This window comes from Pleurodeles waltl, chromosome 8 (assembly GCF_031143425.1).
Source record: "Pleurodeles waltl isolate 20211129_DDA chromosome 8, aPleWal1.hap1.20221129, whole genome shotgun sequence".
NCBI lineage: Eukaryota > Metazoa > Chordata > Amphibia > Caudata > Salamandridae > Pleurodeles > Pleurodeles waltl.
Window position 1 is genome coordinate 999,770,799 of NC_090447.1, and position 19,214 is coordinate 999,790,012.

At 43.5% G+C, this 19,214-nt stretch overlaps 1 protein-coding gene across 3 annotated transcripts in view; it reads left to right on the plus strand.

The window, feature by feature from the left end:
* Nucleotides 1–19,214, plus strand: part of TBC1D4 (TBC1 domain family member 4) — a 599,835-nt gene that overhangs the window by 491,307 nt on the left and 89,314 nt on the right. For all 3 annotated transcript variants that reach the window (XM_069205277.1, XM_069205279.1, XM_069205278.1), the window contains one exon: nucleotides 13,178–13,335. In XM_069205277.1, coding sequence (XP_069061378.1) covers nucleotides 13,178–13,335 — 158 coding nt within the window. The remainder of the gene's footprint in view (nucleotides 1–13,177; nucleotides 13,336–19,214) is intronic.

Here is a 19,214-nt window from a genome sequence, read left to right on the forward strand (position 1 = left end):
AAAAACAAAAAGTCTTGCATTTTGGGTGTCATGTTTAAGACCTTGCAGTGGTGTTTTGCAGTGACATGAGGTGAGCACATTTCTTCCTGAACAGGAGAAAAAGTACTTAAGTAAATGGGGTAATGTGATGGTGGGTAATGCTCAAGAGTTGTTGTTTAAAGTGTAAGATGCTGATGGTATTGTTGGATTAACATGCGGACTTCCTGCCTGGCTGTCTTCTAAAAATGATCTCTTGGGAATAAATAGAGGCTGTCCTATGGCTTGGCTGTGTGAACCCTTTGTGGGTAAGAGGGGTAAAGTTGGATTAGTAAAAGCAGAAAGAGGCCATTTTCTTTCCTCTTTTGTGACTGTGGTATTTACTCAATGCAGCAAGAAGTGCAATACTTAATGAAGTATATAGGTCAGCCTAAACGTTTTGGTTCCCTAGTGGTTGGTGAGCGTTACATTTCAAGGAAACCTGCCACGCTTGGCCTACTCAGTGAGAAATGAATTTTGTAACGAGCCAGCAAGTGAATTGTAAGACATCAGATGAGAACAGTTGTCTGCAGCCGGTATGTAATTAAACTAAAACCAGTGTAGATGTGGGCCATTAATTCTGTGCTAGGATCCAAGCCGAAGTGTATGGGTGGTGGTTTCCGGGTGTCAGCAGGCCTAATGAAAGAGTTTACCATGTTTCAGTTCAACAAAATTCACATCTTTAAATTAGCCGATCATGGACAGGTTTAAAGAAGGACTGTAGGAAGCTGGCTCTGTATATGCTATATCAAAATGAGATATAGGCCCTCATGTTGACTTTGGCGGTCTCAAAGCGAAGCAAAGACCAGTGCTGGCAGTCTTCCACCCCCCATAATATGGTTACTGCCGGATTTCTGCCACATTTAGGGTGGAAATCCGTCAGTAACCATGCTGGCTGTCGAGGTGCCTAGGGCTGTGCTACCACCTGCACTGCCACGCCAGAAGGACACACCAGCCATATTTTGACCAAACAGATGGCCTGGCGGTGTCCTGCTGATAGGACACTGCAGGTGGTAGCAGCGCCCCTTCCTGTTCTCTGACGGACGACCTCCGCGCCAGAAAAGGAAAGTCAGGTGTCCGACATGGGAGGGGGTGGGAGGGTGGTGGGTGTTGTGTGTGCGTGTATGCTTGTGTGGTGTCTTCGAGTGTGGGGTCAGTTGATTGCTGGGGGAGCTGTCTACTGGTACCCTATGGTGGTATATTACATCCTGCAGCCCTCAGGGACCATCCCTGGCCTCAGGGCCTTTGGTACCATGGGTACCTTTTACAAGGGACTTAATTGTGTGCCAAGGGTGTGCCAGTTGTGGAAACAAAAGTACAGATTTTGGGGAAAAAACACTGGTGCTGGGGCCTGGTTTGCAGGATCCAAGCACACTTTCAATCAAAGTTGGCATCAACACAATGCAAAAAGTGTGGGTGGGTGGGGGGGTAACCATGCCAACAGTGGCATTTTCCTACAAGGACTAACAATATTTTTGCTTGTGCAAAAAAGGAATATGAAACCTTATTTCATATTATATGTAGAGCCTCGGAAGCTGTGTTCTTAAGCTACCACAGGATTATTCCTGCTTACTTAACAATGTATAAGAATTAATTAAATAATTGTAAGGTCTTTTTAAGCACTGTTTTGTAATCTCTTTTATATTTGAATGTTATTTATATGACATGCCTGTGAGTTTGGTGGACTATGAATAAACAAATTGATTAACCCTTGTAATGTGCTAAAGTGGATAATCATTATAGATACTGGGAAGCGTAGTGTAAAGCATAAGTATGTACGTAAGTGATTAGCTAGATAGCAAGAAGGTATGATTTTGCAAAACACTGTACCCACGTAAATCTTCTCGGAAATTAGTTTAATGCAGGGAACAATTGACATTATCTTATCTTAAATGTTTAACCTCTTAATAAATCGGCACAACAAATAATTACAGAATAATCTAACAGTTTTAAAATAATTTTCTAAAATAATTTCTGCAAAACTCGATATCAATATAAGAAAGAATATATTTTCAATCCAAAGGTGTAAAGGTTGAAAAAATTAATGTAGTGTCCTCAGCCTTAATTTGCAAACATATGCAGGCGACAGTAGATGGCAGCAAACCCCAGTAAAGAGAGCTTTACTTTGGCAAACTGTGTTCATGAAGAATGGTTAAACATTTACCTTGAAATTTCCAAATTAAGTAACTTTCTTCCATATGGAAGTACAAATGTTTATAAGGAATGTATCGCAAGTATTCTTTTATACAGTACTACTAGATCAGAAATCAGAAACAATGTGAACACCCCTTTCAGCTCCACCCGTCCTCATTTGACGTGGAGTTTACCTCAGAGCCTATTAAATGTAAACGTCAAAAGTAAAGTGCTCCCCGCCCCCTTTTTCATACTATAACATTCTGCTTAAGGGAGTCATAAAAAACAGGTTACACTTTGGCACCCATATAAACTACATTGGTGAATGGTATTGAGTAGGATGATCCACCATGAGCTTCATTCAAAATCCCCACTCGTGAGAATCCACATCATCCAACAAGTTCCAAGGTGCTGTGTGCAGATGTCACATGTATGCTCTTATCACTTCACTCTAACCATCCTAGGCATCAGCAACACGTAAGACAAACCACAAGAGTATTTTACTGAACATATTACTGTTTTGCTTTCCAATCCAATATGCTGTTTTAATGTAATGTTTGTAGCTTATGTGGTGTAAGTACACATGTTCTCTATACTCCTCCCATTTAGTGTTGAGCTCGGATTTTTTGATTTTTTTTTCTTTCTCTGAGTCGTTTTTTGAGCTACGGGCTGTGACTCCTACCTTAGTAGACCGACTCCATGTTAGATTTTTTTTAATCATCTTCAGACGTACACAGAAAAGGCAAAAAACTTTGACAGGGTTCACACATTTCTTCATGCCCACATGGCTAGATTTCGAAGAACTAGCCTGCACTCAACGACTTCCACCGCTTTCTTTAACAGACACTTTCCAAATACTCAAGAACAGCACTCTAGTCCCTGTACTGTAGGGCATGAAGCCCTTCAAGGACCGCATACCACCAGATGAACTCAGACATCTGAGGATGTGGATCACAAGGAAAGGACACTCTTCCAAAACTGTCCTGGTGATATGCCAAGTACCCATGGTCAGACCTTGCATTTCTCTTCCCAAAAAAAAAAAAGGGAGAGTCATTGCCCAAACCACAAAATAGATAGTCATTCTCTGAGACCCTAATATCTTTAGCAAACAGGAACCCTTAGGTGCTGACAAAGGGAAAGAGGCTGGCCCCTCTGGAATCCCCACAGCCCAAGCAACACCCCGTCCAGATTCAGTCTCCTTGAGTGCCTCCGATCATGAGGCGGAAGAGGATATAGAGCTGGCATCGAGAACCAGTTTCCCTTGAACCAAAACCACACCAGTGGTCTCAAGTATACCACTCAGCTCTGATACGTTCTCCAAGCTTCACAAGAGGTTTCATGCCGTGTTGGAGCACCACTGCCACTGAAGTCAGGTATCATGCCCTGCGCAAAAGAGACTGCCACCTCCAGGGCTTCTGATACCTTCTGACTACTATTGGCTTTGGGAAATGGTCTCAGAACCTAAAAAGGATCAGACTAAGGGCACCTCACCAACCTTCAACTATTACTTGGCTCTAGGTTGCCAACAGCCTTACCTGCACTCAAAGTCAGTGATGATGACACCACTGCTATCGCACCTAGTCCTTAGTAAGTAAACTTACAAGGGGACGCGTATAGATCGATGAACCTTTTGGATCGCATGGAGTATCCTAGCTATGTAGTAATCGATGAATATCAATTATCAATGTAATCAATCAATAACCACTAAGAGAATCATTAAGCATGTGACAATATATCAACATTTCGTGAGTAACCACAACTCAATTATACGTTTTATCAATTTTATTTACCTATTAGTTACAATACTAAGTCTTAAGGTTAATTCAGACTTTATTCAGTCAGCTCAGAATTCGTTCATTAATGACCACCAATAGTAACACAATCTAATCAGAACTTGAGAAAACATATACTCTAATGCTTCAGCATAAGCCAACAAAGATGAATATGTCAACATCAATAGCAGAGTTCAGCAATCAGTTTGTCAATCATTTGTCACCGTCAACAGCACCCAAAGCCCAGATTAGCATGAGCATGTGGGACTTCATGCAAAAAAATTTAGAAACATGAATTTGGAAGACATCTAACTAAGAGTAAAACTATTAAACAGCGCAGTTAGTACCTAGAAGAAAAGGCACAAAGTTAATCAGTCACATTGTCATAGATACCTATCCGCGGAATGGATCAGCAACAAAGTCAATTTTCGTCTTCAGGTCATCAATTGATCAGCAACACATCAGGCTATCAAGAGCATGAGCCCAATGACAGAATCTCGAATCGCGTCTTCTGACATCAGCAATTCTCTCCTCGCATCTCCCTCAATTCTCTCATCTCTCATCTCGCATCTGAAGTTTTAGCCTCTTGTCATGACTTTAGGTTTTCCAGTCCTTCCCCCTAATTCCTAATTGGTCAGTTACTCACCGGTTATCACCCTAACCAATAATATAATTTTCACAAATCTATGAATTCTAATATTTTAACAATCTCAGTTCATTGATTGGTTCACTGTACGATGTCCTCATCATCCGGCTCATCAAGTATCAAAAATGTTGCATCTTCTTCTCTAGTCAGTGCCTCTACTGTTTGAGTCCTGGGAAAGAACGTTGAGTCTGCCTTACACCAAATTGTAACAATTTTAGTTCCATCATCTCCTGTCCATCGGCACATTGCAGAAAACTCTAGCAAAGCAGATTTTATTAAGCAGCAAACAGTTCACGGTCAGTTCAATGCACCAGCAACTTCTACATTGTGCGTTTATTAATTCGGCTCCTGCATGAGACCTGGAAAGACTAGGCCACAACTTCGGCTAAGTTAACAGTACAATATAGTGCAAAACATAGGTTATACATCTCAATATGGCAAATTACTACATTATTATTAAATTTTCATTTTTTCACGTATTTTTAATTATTTTAGTACAACTTTCATATAAGTGGCTGCCATTCTTCGTGGGCACATTTTCACACATGCACAATATTTTCTCTACAATTAATTTCTCTATGAACTTTTGTTAATCATAACATATATACATTAGCACATCTGCTTCAACACCACCAAAGCCATTTTTGACACTGAAGATCCAGTTGACACCAAAAACACTGTCGACAATTGGATCCCAAGAATAGTAGTTGCCCCTCCTGCAGAGGCTTCAAGAGGAGCTTGGCTCTAGCAGTCATGCCTCTTCATCCATCTTGTTACTGGGAACATTTCAGTGAAACCACCTCCACTGAAGCCAGGAGAACTTTCCACAACAAAGGAGGCTTGACTTCAAGGAAGAACCCATTTCTGAAGTCCTCAAGAATTGGCACCAAAGAAGCGTTAGACAGTGGCACTGGCCCCTCTACTCTACCTCTACCAACACCTTTTCTAACTCTCCTACCACATCCACCCTCTCCACTGCCATACTCATGTGCATCATCCATTGGAGTCACCTTATGGGGTCTGCAAGCATGTTTTCTGACCCAAGCAGTCTCTTTGGTTCAGGGCCTACTGACAATCCTTGGGATGACTACAGTGTTAACCCTCTGAGGTGACCGAGCCAGGTCTTTAGGCGTCTCCTGAATGCGAGGTGGTCTTGGGTGATTCTCAGGAGAACGGCGAGGGAGTTCCATGTCTTGGCTGCCAGATAGGAGAAGGATTTTCCTCCAGCTGTGGTTCTGCGGATGCGAGGGACGGTGGTGAGAGTGAGGCTGGCGGGTGGGCGTGTAGAACGAGAGGCGTCTGTTGAGGTATTCGGGGCCCTTATTGTGGAGGACTTTGTGTGCGTGGGTGAGGAGCCTAAAGGTGATCCTCTTGTTGACGGGTAGCCAGTGGAGGTGCTTCAGGTGGGCGGATATGTGGCTGTGGCGCGGTATGTCAAGGATGAGGCGTGCGGAGGCGTTCTGTATTCGCTGGAGACGATTCTGTAGCTTGGTGGTGGTTCCTGCGTATAGGGTGTTTCCGTAATCCAGTCGGCTTGTGACGAGGGCGTGGGTAACAGTTTTCCTAGTGTCGGTGGGTATCCAGCAGAAGATCTTTCGGAGCATGCGGATGGTGTAGAAGCAGGCGGATGAGACGGCGTTGACTTGCTTGGTCATGGTGAGGAGGGGGTCCAGGATGAATCCAAGGGTGCGAGTGTGGTCAGAGGGGGTTGGTGCGGTGCCCAGAGCCGTGGGCCACCATGAGTCGTTCCAGACGGACGGGGAGTGTCCGAGGATGAGGACCTCCGTCTTGTCAGAGTTCAGCTTCAGGCGGCTGAGCTTCATCCATTCTACGACGTCTTTCATTCCATCATGGAGGTTGGCTTTAGCGGTAGCTGGGTCTTTGGTGAGGGAGAGTATCAGCTGTGTGCCGTCGGCGTAGGAGATGATGTTGATGTTATGTTTGCGAGCGATGTTCGCAAGGGGGCTCATGTATATATTGAATAGTGTAGGGCGGTGCAAAGAGCCTTGTGGAACGCCGCAGATGATCTTGGTGGGTTCTGAGCGGAAGGGCGGAGGTAGACTCTTTGGGTACGGTCAGAGAGGAACGAGATGATCCAGTGTAGGGCCTGACCTTGGATTTAAGTGGAGCGGAGGCGGGTTATTAGGGTGCGATGGCATACTGTGTGAAATGCAGCCGAGAGGTCCAGTAGGATGAGGGCGGTAGTTTCTCCATTGTCCATCAGGGTTCTGATGTCGTCGGTGGCTGCGATGAGGGCGGTTTCCGTGCTGTGGTTGGTGCGAAAGCCCGATTGGGAGGGGTCGAGCAGGTTGTTGTCTTCAAGGAAGTTGGTCAGTTGCTTGTTGATGGCCTTCTCGATGACCTTGGCTGGGAAGGGGAGAAGAGAGATGGGGCGGAAGTTCTTCAGGTCGTTGGGGTCAGCCGTGGGTTTTTTCAGGAGAGCGTTGACTTCCGCGTGTTTCCAGTTCTCGGGGAAGGTGGCAGAAGCAAACGAGCTGTTGATGATGCTTTGGAGATAGGGGGCGAGGATGGCGCCGGCTTTGTTGAAGATGTGATGGGGGCATGGATCCGATGGAGAGCCGGAGTGGATAGTGTTCATGGTGATTTTGGTCTCTTCGGTGCTGACGGGGGTCCAGGCGTTGAGGGTAGTGGCTGGAGCTGTTGGTTCAGTGGTGGGTGGCGGGTTTTGGGGTCCGAAGCTGTTGTGTAGGTCGGTGATCTTTCGATGGAAGAAAGTGGCGAGGGAGGTGCAGAGTTCCTGAGAGGGCTTGATGGTGTTTGAGCTGGCATTGGGGTTGGAGAGCTCTCTGACAATGTTGAAGAGTTCCTTGCTGTTGTGGGTGTTGTTGTCAAGTCTCTCTTTGAAAGATGCCCTTTTGGTGGAGCGGATCCGCTGGTGGTGTGCGCGAGTTGCTTCCTTGAGGCCTGACATGTGTTCTGCGGTGTGTTCTTTGCGACAGGTTTTTTCGAGGGAACAGCAGGATTTCTTGGATTCCTTGAGGGCTTCAGTGAACCATGCGGTTTTCCTGATGTTGGTTTCTCTTGGGTGGTTCCTGAGAGGGGCGAGGTCGTCGGCACAGTTGGTGATCCACTGAGTGAGGCTGAGGGCTGCGGTGTTGGCGTCGGTGGTGATGGCTGGTTGGGTGTGGTTAAGAGTTGCGAGTAGCTGTTCTGTGGAGATTTTGTTCCAGGGTCTGCGGGGGATTTGTTGTGTCGGAGGTGGTGGGTCTCACGTTTGAAGGTGAAGTGGACGCATCTGTGGTCGGTCCAGAGAAGTTCAGAGGATTGGCTGAAGGGTATGTGGTTGCTGGCGAAGAAGATGGGGTCGAGCGTGTGGCCGGCGGAGTGGGTGGGGGTGTTTACCAGTTGCTTGAGTCCGATGTTGGCGTGGTTGTCGAGCAGGGTGGCAGTGTTGGTGTCGTTGTTCTTCTCCAGGTGGAAGTTTAGGTCCCCAAGGAGGATGTAGTCTGGTGAGGTGAGGGCGTGCGGGGTGATGAAGTCGTGATAGATTTGCTGAAAAGGGCACGTGGGCCAGGGGGCCTGTAGGCGAGGGTACCTCTGAGGGTGGTCCTGGGGTCGGTGTGGATCTGGAAGTGCATATGTTCGACGGCGAGGGGGGTGTCTTCGGTGGAGGTCGTGATGTTGATGGAGTTTTTGTGGATGATGGCGATTCCTCCCCCGATTTGTTTGGCGCGGTCTTTCCGGGCGATCTTGTAGCACAGCTTACTTTGAGGTCATTCAATGGGCTGCATACTTACAGAAGCAACATATGCAAGTATCACACAAAGAAGTTTCCTTCCTTGTAGAAACACTCTCCAAGTCAGAGCAGATGGTGAAGTTCCTACTGTATATTCACATGCACTGACCTTCCTCAACGGAAGACTTCGTTTGTTGCAGATGTCTTCTATTGTGTGAAAAATAATCCAACATGGAGTCGATGCCCATGGGCCAGTCCAACAATTATTAATGAAAATGTCCTGGGTACAGCAATCTGTGACTTAGTGACTGATCATTCTTAGCTGCGGGTATAAATCTCACAAATCATTGGAGGTTGTGGTGACATAACATTTTAAATAAAACAAATTTAAAAGAAAAACAGTACACATTTTCTTGCTAAACGAGACCCTTGCTAGACTTCAACCTGTATATTCCAGAAGTGTGAAGAAGCATATTTATTATTTTAAGAACCACGAAGCAGATTATATGTCTTCTAGATGTTTCATGTTTAGCTAGAGAAGGGAAGTGAAGGGCGAAGAAGCGATAAACGCTAAAAAGAGCCAACCCTTTAGGTTTTTCACTGAAGAGTGGGAGATCGCCACAGGATCTCAGATCTAAAGAAATAAAACATTGTAGCAATTGAGAAACTTCGTCTCAACTGACCCTCCCCTTTGGATTGCTTGTGAACACCTGGGAGCTCATGTTAAGGAAAGTAGCCAGCGTGTATCCTGAGATGAGAATGGCAGGTAGGTATTTTCATCTTCAGGTACGCAGGATCTTCGGAGTAGCGTGCATACGACAGGGCTGTCAGGTGGGGAGGAGGAATGCAGTAAAGGGAAACATATGCCCCAGGCTCTGTTTTTTCCAGGGCCCCACGTTTCTTCACCAACATTCACAGTGCAATTTATAGATTGGAATTGCAAGCAAGCTTTCAGGTTTAATGATTATGAGGCAGCTTATGTGGCCAGACCAGTAGATAGCAACAGATAACATGTTTGTCATTTCCCTGGAGTGCATTATTTTTCATTAATTGTAATCAGGTGCTTCAGGCAAAAACAGAACAGGCACCCATTGAACCCTGCAATAAGTGTTAGCTCGGGCCTCATAAAAACCTCTGACAAGCCTGGCTTAGGATTTAAGAAAATTGGAATGTTATCTAAGGAACATTTGTGAGTCAGTGGACACATTATTGACCCAATAGGTTCTTCTCTAGTTTTTCTAAACGTTAGTTGGTGACTCCTAGTTTTTTTGTTGTTGTATATAAACAACTGTATGTTTACTTGGTAATTAATTTGCAGGTTGTGCTATACAAGTTTCTGTTTACTGTTAAGCAGTTAGCTCTGTTCTCCTTACCTTTTCCTTACTATTCCACGTTTGATTATTTCTTCTATAAATCTGCGAACTACGTGAGAACACAAAATGATTGTTTTACCATGTTGATTTATTTTTCATGTGTAGCAAGTGCTTACTAAAAACTCTTGCAGTCTCAGAGCACCTGTCCCTTGCCTTTCCAAAACATCAACAGAAATGGTACAATACAAGGCAAGCAAATAAATACAGCAAGCATAATATAATAGATGATGGAGCAATGATGTTTGTAGCTGCTACATAGGCTAAATAAATGTCTGAGATATGTTAGAGAAGGTTCAAGGAACAATTTCAGGATCATTAGGTTTCTAAGTTCATGAACACCCTAGACACTTTGTCTCAAAGGTTACTGCAGTCTTCAAGGAATTATGTCACCAGCCTTCAACGTTCATCTTTCTCATTTCAATCTCTGGTCTCTGTTTTTTATCTGTTCTGTTAGACCCAACTGTTACTCTTATGCTCTTTTCCTCTCAAAGTGGGCAGGGAATGCTTTTGCCTGAAACATAGAGGTTTCCCACATAAGGAGTGGTCCTGTTCCCATTATGCATCCTTCCTTCTCCAGTCCCAAGATTTGCCTGAAACATAGATGTTTCCCAGGTAAGGATTGACCCTACTCCCATTCTGCCTCTTGTCTGATGTATTCCTCCCTGGCGCATTCCTTCTTTTCCCCTTTTCCTCCCAGGAATTCATTGGTTTATACCTCCTCTGTTCCTCCCACCTGTTCAGTGGTTTCTGAACCGTTATACGGCAACCCATGGTTTTTCCCCCTTTCACTTACAGGGTTACTGATGGAATTTCTGATGTTTTTCTCCGTGGTATGCCTGATATTCTGGTGTCCTTGTCGGATAGATCCCTCTCTTGCAGGAATAAATAGTGCAGTTCGCTGCCCCTTTATTGCCCTGCAAGCTATCCTAGGATTGCGTCCAGGGTTCCTTCCTCCTCTTTACTTTAATAAAATATCTCTGTCTGGCAGAAGGTTTCCGTTTTCACCTATTTGGAGACTCTGCCTTTTCTCTAGGCACCTGTTGTCTTGGTGTCTCCATCTTCTTTAAATGAGTTTTGCTTAATTGATTATATCCAAAGACATCATTAACATTTGCACTTAAAAGGAAGCTGTTTTTCTGTGAATTAAAGTCACTAGATTTGTAAGTGTTCTACTACTTGCTAGTTCTAATGTCTTTAATAGAGCTGAAGAGAAAATGTAATCTTTCTTTGAAGGAAAAAGGCATTTTGGTATCTCCTTAAAAACCATCAAACACATGACACTATAAAGGTTAACATTTTCACAAATTAGCTTCAAACAATGTTTTTGAGGTGCACAGTGTGTGCTTCCCCACGCATTGTACATGGCACATAACCTGAGTGTGCATTTCTCTTCTGCAGGTGCTTACCTTCTATCAAAACATCCTCCCTTTGCAGCATGAGGGTATTGTAGTCTGACATTGCCTTCACAAGGCAGGAGATTTTTAGTTGGCCAATTTTAAATGCTTTCTATTTCCTGGAACCATTTTGAAAAACATTTTGGTACTTATCCGAAGAAGAGGGACAGACATTAAATTATATGCACTGCTTAAAAGGGTATTTTAGTTGGCAATTTTGATCTGTATTACTGTGCCTAACAAAACCTCTGGTGCAGTGATGGGGTGTGAGAACGTATGCACTGTCAGAGACTAGCTCCGCGGTGGACTCAGACATTAGATTATACTTCGTGCAGTCTGAAAGATCTGCAATTATTACGTGAAGCTGTTTCGTTGGTTTGGATAACTGACAACACCACTTTAGCAAGAACAGTTAGTGGAGTCAGACTGTGTCATTTCATTGTCTTGTTTGTCAATTGGCCCAAATAACTGTTAATTAGCGAAACAATCAGACTTTTTACCTATAGTGTAACAAAACGTCCCACCATAATCCGTACTTTTCCAAAACTTTGTGGACTCCGTTAGTTGATAGCAGCACAGCCCTCATTCCTAAAACCAAATGAGCTTTTTTACCCTTTGAAAGACTGAGTTTTGCTTATATGATTATTTCCAAAGATGGCATTAAAATTGGCACTTAAAAAATGCTGTTTGTCAGTGAATTAAAGCCGCTAGGTTTGTAAGAGGTATGCCCACTTGCTAGTTCAAATACGTTTAACAGAGCTAAGGAAGAAACTAAATCTTACTTTTAGAAAAAAAAGTGCTAAACTCCCTAATTGTTCCCACAAGTCCCCATACTGTGTGTATCTTGATTACTGTGGCAGGCAGAAACTGTGTGGTTTCATGTTTCTGTGCATTTCAGAAACCAGCATGAGACTTTTGAAACTGAAATGTCTCTACACTTTTCAGTCACTCTGCAGATTTTCTTCAACGCTTTTATCATAAGAGAGCCCACAGACAATTGATAGTTGACTTTCTACAATCATGGCCATCATACTGCATTTTTCATAAATAGGAATTTGTCCATATACAAACTGCTTCAGTTTTGAAAAGGAATGGGCATATCGTTAGAGTGTTGGAGGTTAAATTGCAGTTCATAATTGTTGTCTTGAGATCCAAGTGCTGGAGAACTGCTGATTATAGTAGATATTTTTCTACTAGCTGACAGAGGTTGACTTTTGTCTGGGTTTTGAAAAGTGCAGTTTGAGATACTGTTGGATATATTCAAGTAATTGCTTTTCATTGATGAGCTCACTAGAGTTTTCATCCTAGGACTTGGTTTTTGCTTCTCTCAAGGAATCTGCATGCTATCTTTCTGTTTGTGTGGAATGTACTTCCTGAAATGCTAGCTCAAGGTAATGTATACTTCTGGTAACCTCTGTTATGGGCATACTGAGCTACTGTCGTATAGTGTCTACACTCATAGCCCCTTGAATGCAAAAAAACTAAAGTCTTCCTCTTATTGTAGAGAGTTTTGTAACACTACACAGCTCTACGGTGGTGCCTATGAAAGCACTCGGATCCTCTAGTTGGGGTATTGTCCTCCAGATTCCTCCACTTATACTTTCAGTCCCTTCGAAAATGTAACTCCTTGTAGTTTGGATGATAATGGCCACAACTGAAAAAAGTGTCTGGCATTGAAACCTGATTGTGGACAACTTTAAGTTCAGCAACCATAGTAACACGTCTGGTTTCCAATTGCAAATGCGTAAACTTGGGTCACAACCAGAATTAATTTTCTTCAGTGATGACTCAGTATCTTGAGCATGACCACAGAACACACCTAATCAGATACTGATAAACGCCCAATATATGGGATGAAGAAACTTTTAAAAGGATCATGTTTGTGTGGAAAGAGATGTGATATGCCTCTTTTTACTTATGATTCTGTAGATCAGTGATTTTTAGCTGTAGATGTACCTTTGTCTAATTTGTTTTATACAGATTTCTAATTCTGCTTCTTCCCCCATGCTCTATTGGCAGCTTTCATTAATGTCAACACAGGTGTAAATGTTGCAGCTTTTGCTGTGGTCATCATCTTAAATCTGCCTTCTAGGGTGTTCTTACTTTCTTCGTTTGACTTTGATTTGGCCTTGTGCCTGTTTCCACAGTGACTGGGAGGGGCGAAGAAGGACTTTGTCTGGCTGTAGCAATGACTCTTTAAATGCTGGACCTGTCACCCCCCGTCGTGTCTCTTGGCGACAGCGAATATTCCTGAGGGTGGCTTCACCCATGAACAAGTCTTCTCCCTCGGCAATGCAGCAAAAAGGTTGGTATATATGGGAAAAAATGGTTTAAGAAAATATGAAATATTATTACTTGAAGGTGCTCATTGCCCTTGTCTTCACTTTTAAGTGAACTAGTCCACAACTTGCAGGTCCATGTAGCCTAGTGGATGATTCAAATGTTTATCTCATGTAGACAAAATCGCTACATTTTGTATCCAAATAGTGTGGCTTTTATTTAATTGTATTGACTTTAAGATCCCTTTCTTCCTAAAATACTTTTATTAGGCAACCTTTACAATATAACTTTGCAGGGAATATGCCTGTGCTGTTCCCATTCATGGCAAAGACAAATATTTGCACATAAAAACTATCTTTCCAATGAGTGTTACTGTTATTATTTCTATTATTAGTGTATTTGTTAAGCATATGTTCACCGAAGCATTTGGCAAAATGAGGAATCCAGTAACAAACAATTAGGCAAACTAGGAGAAGCCTCCTGTACCATCAATACATAAAAAAATTAATAAACCTAAAATTATAACATCAAATACCATATTCCACAACCGTTCAGAAAATTAAGCAACCACAATTCATTAAACTAGGCAGGCGCCTTGGGTGGCACAAAGAAATAAGCCCAAACCACCTTCTTAAATCCATAAAAAATTATGAATTATTCAGCTGTTCAGAGGAGGTTCATTCCAGATTCTTGACCTTACTGCTTTAAAGGATCTACTCCCTCATAGACGTTTGGCATTAGCCCTTTCAGACTGGTAAGCATTTCAGCTTAAAATCATACCTGTTTCCTTTAATATTTAGGAAACAGTGCTTTTTAGTAGCCTTAAATGAGTTTTGGAGCACGTGAAATCTGTTGTTAATTATATGTTTACCCCAAAGCAAAAAATTGCCTTAGTCCCCTCAAGCATCATACTTCCTGGTTTTAAAGTAGAACTCAAATGTTTCAGTATGAGGCCACTGCCTACTTCTTGTGTGATGTATGTTGAAAAACAGAATATCTTGCACAGTCATAAAAAATCCCCTAGAAATCCTTCCTTGACATGACTGAGTATATTTTCCAACTAGTCCTCCGTTTTCTAGAAGAATTGTCCGAAGTAAATGCGTATCACTGTCTAGTGAGTCACTTTTTTACCACGTGCGTGCGTAGTATATATGAATCATTATTTATAGGGTAATGACATGGTGGTAGGGAACTTATCCTCGTGTCAAACGCAAACTGTGAAAGGAAGATAGTTTAAGCTGGCAGAGCTGCTTCGTCTTTCACACTCTTAGTATCAAACCATATTTGGAGTGCCAAGCATGTGTGGATTGAAACCTAATGGTAATATTTTTTCTAAGTACCCTGCAATTTTGTACACTAATTTTTCGTGTTATGGTGGTTTGTAACTGTACCTAGTTTTGTGGTATTGTGAACTAGTATTCAAACTATGACAAAAAACAATGGTATTTCATTCATTAACGTTGTGAAAAGCGCATGTATGCTTTTTTTCCACCACGACTAGAAACAATACATTTGTAATATCAGGAGCATGCATGGTTTGGAAAACTGAAGGCAGCATTTTTTTTCACAGAAGTATACATAAAGTCTTTCATTTTGCAAAGGCAAAGATGAGCTCGTAGTGACGGTTGGGCACGTCTTTGTTTTCTTCATGCAACTTGATCCTCTCATACGAGGGCAGACATGATTTTGTTTTCAAGAATTTGCTAGCCTTCTGCATCTATGCAGTGTAGCTAACAAGGGGTTGTATCGTCTGAACTGTTTTCAAATTCGTAACGTTCGGCAGCTTACAAAACAAGGGTACTTTAAAAGCATTAGTTATCTGTAAACTGAATTCAGGAATGAGTGACATGGATGTTTCTCCCAGAATATCTTACCCACAGTGCACACTCCCAAAATGTTTTACCCACAATGCGCAACAAATCAAGAAACATTTAGATACTTTGAAAAAAACATATATTAAAGTCTTCATTTTTAACTTTGACTATGTGGTTAGGTTGTCCCTGACTCTTTTTGGTTGTAAGAACTAAAGATTTGCCTGTTTTGTTACCAATGAAATCAAAATATTTCTAAATTCAATCTAACATTGTGGTGGCAGATTTGCGAAAATAGGTTTTATCCATACTCAAATGCAGAAAACTGTATGAAAACAAGGCCCATTGTGCATTTAGTCATTCCAAAGACGGTCATGCATTTATTCATTTTAATGCCTCTCTTATTTGAAATAATACCACATTTGCAGTTCCTTTGAGGCCTTCCTTTAGAAATTAAAAGATATGTGTAACAAAACAGTCTTTTAGTAAAATATTTGTCCACATTTTCGAAGTGAAGACATTACAAAATCACGGTATAGAAAAACAGAGAAATCCTAGATATTCAAAATGGAGTCATTCACAATAGTACCTCACTCTTTATCTACCCATATGTCAGAAGTAGGGCTATATATACACACAGACCTATACGTGATTGTCAATTTGCGATTCCTAGTGACTGTCAACTTCTGAGTCGTAAAAATGTGAATGAAGAGTGGTCTTGTCCACTTAACAAATCTTTACAATGTGGTATGCAGAAATGAGAAATCACAGCTACTCGAACAAGTCACAGATCGCGACCCTTGCATCAACACTTGCTGATGAAATCACTGACTCATAACTTCGATTTAGAAGAATCTAAAAGAGGAGGACAAGACCTACAAAGATCACTGTGCACAATGGTAACCTATGAGCCACATGATGAAGTTGAGACTGGTGGGAAGAAGATATTTAGTGAGACTGAGCTAGAGATACTTGTGGAAGTGTGTATGTGAGAATAGGAAGCTGTTTAGGAAGGTGTCTGTGACTATCCTAGAAGGTGTGTTACCTTTACTCAGCAGTCAGCATCACAGATGGGTACACTGGAGTTTTTACATTGCAGGTAAGTACAATGATGGTTGCTTTTAGTACTTTGACATCATGGTACTTTACAGTCGCAGGTAAGTATTTTTTAATGGTTTTAAGTGATATAACTATAGATATGTGTGTGTGTGTGTGTATATATATATATATATATATATTTTATATATGTGTGTGTGTGTGTGTATGTAGAGAGAGAAAGAATTCCAATTTCAAAAATACCATTTATTTTAAATGTTATGTCACTCAAGTAGGGGTAGGAAGTAGTTTGTAGGGTTCAGTGATGGATAGTCTTGAGGAGTAGTTAGGGGTTTTATGGGTTCTGGGATGGGTGGTGTTAAGAGCTAGCTTGGGGGTTTTTAAGTTCAGGGATGGGTAGGGTTAAGGTGTAATAGTAAGGAGTTTTTAGGGTTCTGGAATGGACAGATTTAAGGGTTAGTAGTGGTTTTAGGACTCAGAAAAGTATAGTGTTAGGGGGAAGTAAAGGGTTCAAGGATAGGTAACTTTGATGCGTAGTAGGAAGTTTTTAGCTTTCAGAGAAGTGCAGCCTAAAGGAGGTAGTAAAGTGTTTTTAGGGTTCAGCTGTAGGGATTGCTAAGAGGTAGGAAGGTGTTTTTAGAGTTCTAGGATGGGCAGTGTTAAGGTGTACTAAGAGCCTTTTAGGGGGTTCAGGGATCGCTAAGGTGGTGTATATTATATAGATACAGACATTTATTTTCACAAAAAAGGAGTATGGGGGCTAACTCTATCAAAAAACATATATCACATTTTTAAGGGAATAAGGGCCAGATGTACAAATCTTTTTCTATGCACAAACAGCCCCATTCGCAGAATTGGGCCGTTTGCGCACAGAAAAAAGCATTTTGGCATGTACAAATGCTTTTTTGCAACTCAGTAATCTATTTACTGAATCGTAAAATAGGTTTGCAAGTTGCAATTAGGTAGGGGCATGCCAAGGACGTCCCTTCCTAATTGTGAGTCGCAGTGGTATGTATGATTATTTTTTTACCGTGAATGTGGTCGCAAAACAATAGTAGGTAATACCAATTTCAAATTGGTGTTAACCCTTTCACAAATGGGAAGGGGTCCCCAAGGGACCCCTTTCCATTTGTGAATGGAAGCAAAAGGATTTTTGCAGAGAAGGCAGTGGTCCTATGGACCACTGCCTACTCCGATAAAACAGAGCTGAAATCTTTCATTTTTATTTTTGTAATGCATCCCATTTTCCTTTAAGGAAAATGAGCTGCATAAAAATAAAAAAAACTGATTTACTTAAAAGCAGTCACAGACGGGGGCATGGTCTGGCCACGATCCAGGATGGCCGCCTAGGAGCCGAGCTCCGCGAGGCGACGGGCAGCGGGACGAGAGTGGCGGCGGTGGGGCGCACCGGGGCCCTCCCGGGCACTGTCAGAACATGTACTAGTGACCAGAGGCGGTGAGGGGCCGATGTTTGAAGTGAAGGAGAAGCGCTCTCCCCTGATGCACCGTGGGGAGAGCGGAGCACGGATCTGAGGCCTGCAGCAGGAACACAAGCCGCGGCCTCGAGTGGCGGGCCGGCCCGCGATGGAGAGACACACCTCCCGGGGACTCGCGGTAAGAGGCGCGCCTCCCTCTGCCCTCGCTGCTGTGACCACCGACGGAGGCGTTGAGCGACTGACACCTCACCCGCCTGCCCCCGCGAACAGTGACCACTCTCCCCTGGGCCTGGGGGGAGCGGAGGACGGGGCACAGACCCGTGGCGGGAAGGCTGCGACCCGGAATAGAGGGGTGGCCCGGCGCTGGAGACGTGCCTCCTTCCTCCTTGGACCCCGAGGGCAGCGGGCGTTGCTGAGCTCCCCCGCCGGCCCGACAACATCCCCCCCTCCCTCCCCCCCACCCATTTTACCTAGCTGGAGATTGGAGGCCTTGCACCTGTGGCCTCGTGGTGCTCTGTGTCATAGTGGAGACCTGCGGGGCGGGGGGGGACAAGAAACAACCAGGAAACAAGGGGGAAAAAAAGGACAAAGAGAAAGAAAAAGATAACGGGGGCACCCACAGCTAGCCAGCAAGAAGGAAAGCACAACAATAACGGGGGGGGAAAGAAAATAATGGCAAGACATAATCGACGAACATTGAAATGAGGGGGAGAGCAACAAGGAGCAGCAAAAGACAAATATAATAAAAGGACAAAAAGACAATAATAAATAAATAAAAAAAAAAAAGGTAAAACCCAACCAACCATGTACAGCGCACAAAGAAGACCAAGGAATACAGCAGAACCAGATAACAGCACACAGGAGGAGGAGGGAACAACACAATGCAATAACGGCAAAACAAGAGATAACACTAATACTGTACAGTAAAGGAGAAAGGAGGGACAGACAGTAAGAGAGGAGAACAGAGGGGAAGGAGGAAGGCCGGGAACATTCGCAGTGAAAGTGCCTTCAAGCAGCCAGGAGGCCCAACCTAAGAGACGCACCTCATCCTCACTCCTACTCCTTCTCCTTCTCCGCGACCTCCCAAGTCAACGTAGGGTGTGGAGGACGGCAAGAGGCCTCACCTTCACACTACTCTCCCCCCACCCCTGAAACGGCGAGGCATTGTCTACAATAGAGCCCGTGCCCAGATTCATACTCTGCCCAAGCATCCGGAGGTCTGCTCTCTGAGGTCGTTTGGTAGGACCTGCTAGTGCCCACTTGAACCCGCTGATCAACCAGGGCTCCCTCTCTCCTCAATCTTCCCCCCCCCTCGCCCATCACTTTCTACGCTCTCAGCTCTTGCTAAGACCAGGACAGGTACACTCCGGACCCCCGCCAGCACAGGGAAATCTGCAATGCCCAGGGGCAAGACGACGGGCAAAGCATCGGGTAAACCAGCCTGCCAACTACTTTTCTCCGAAGCCCTGCGCCAACAGAAGCTCTCCCCCGTAGTGGACCCTCTAACTCCCCCGCATACCAACATGGCAGAGGACACGCAAGGCGCTTCAATGGATCGAATACTGCAGAAGATATCGGCGGTGGGTCGCAAACTGGAAGGT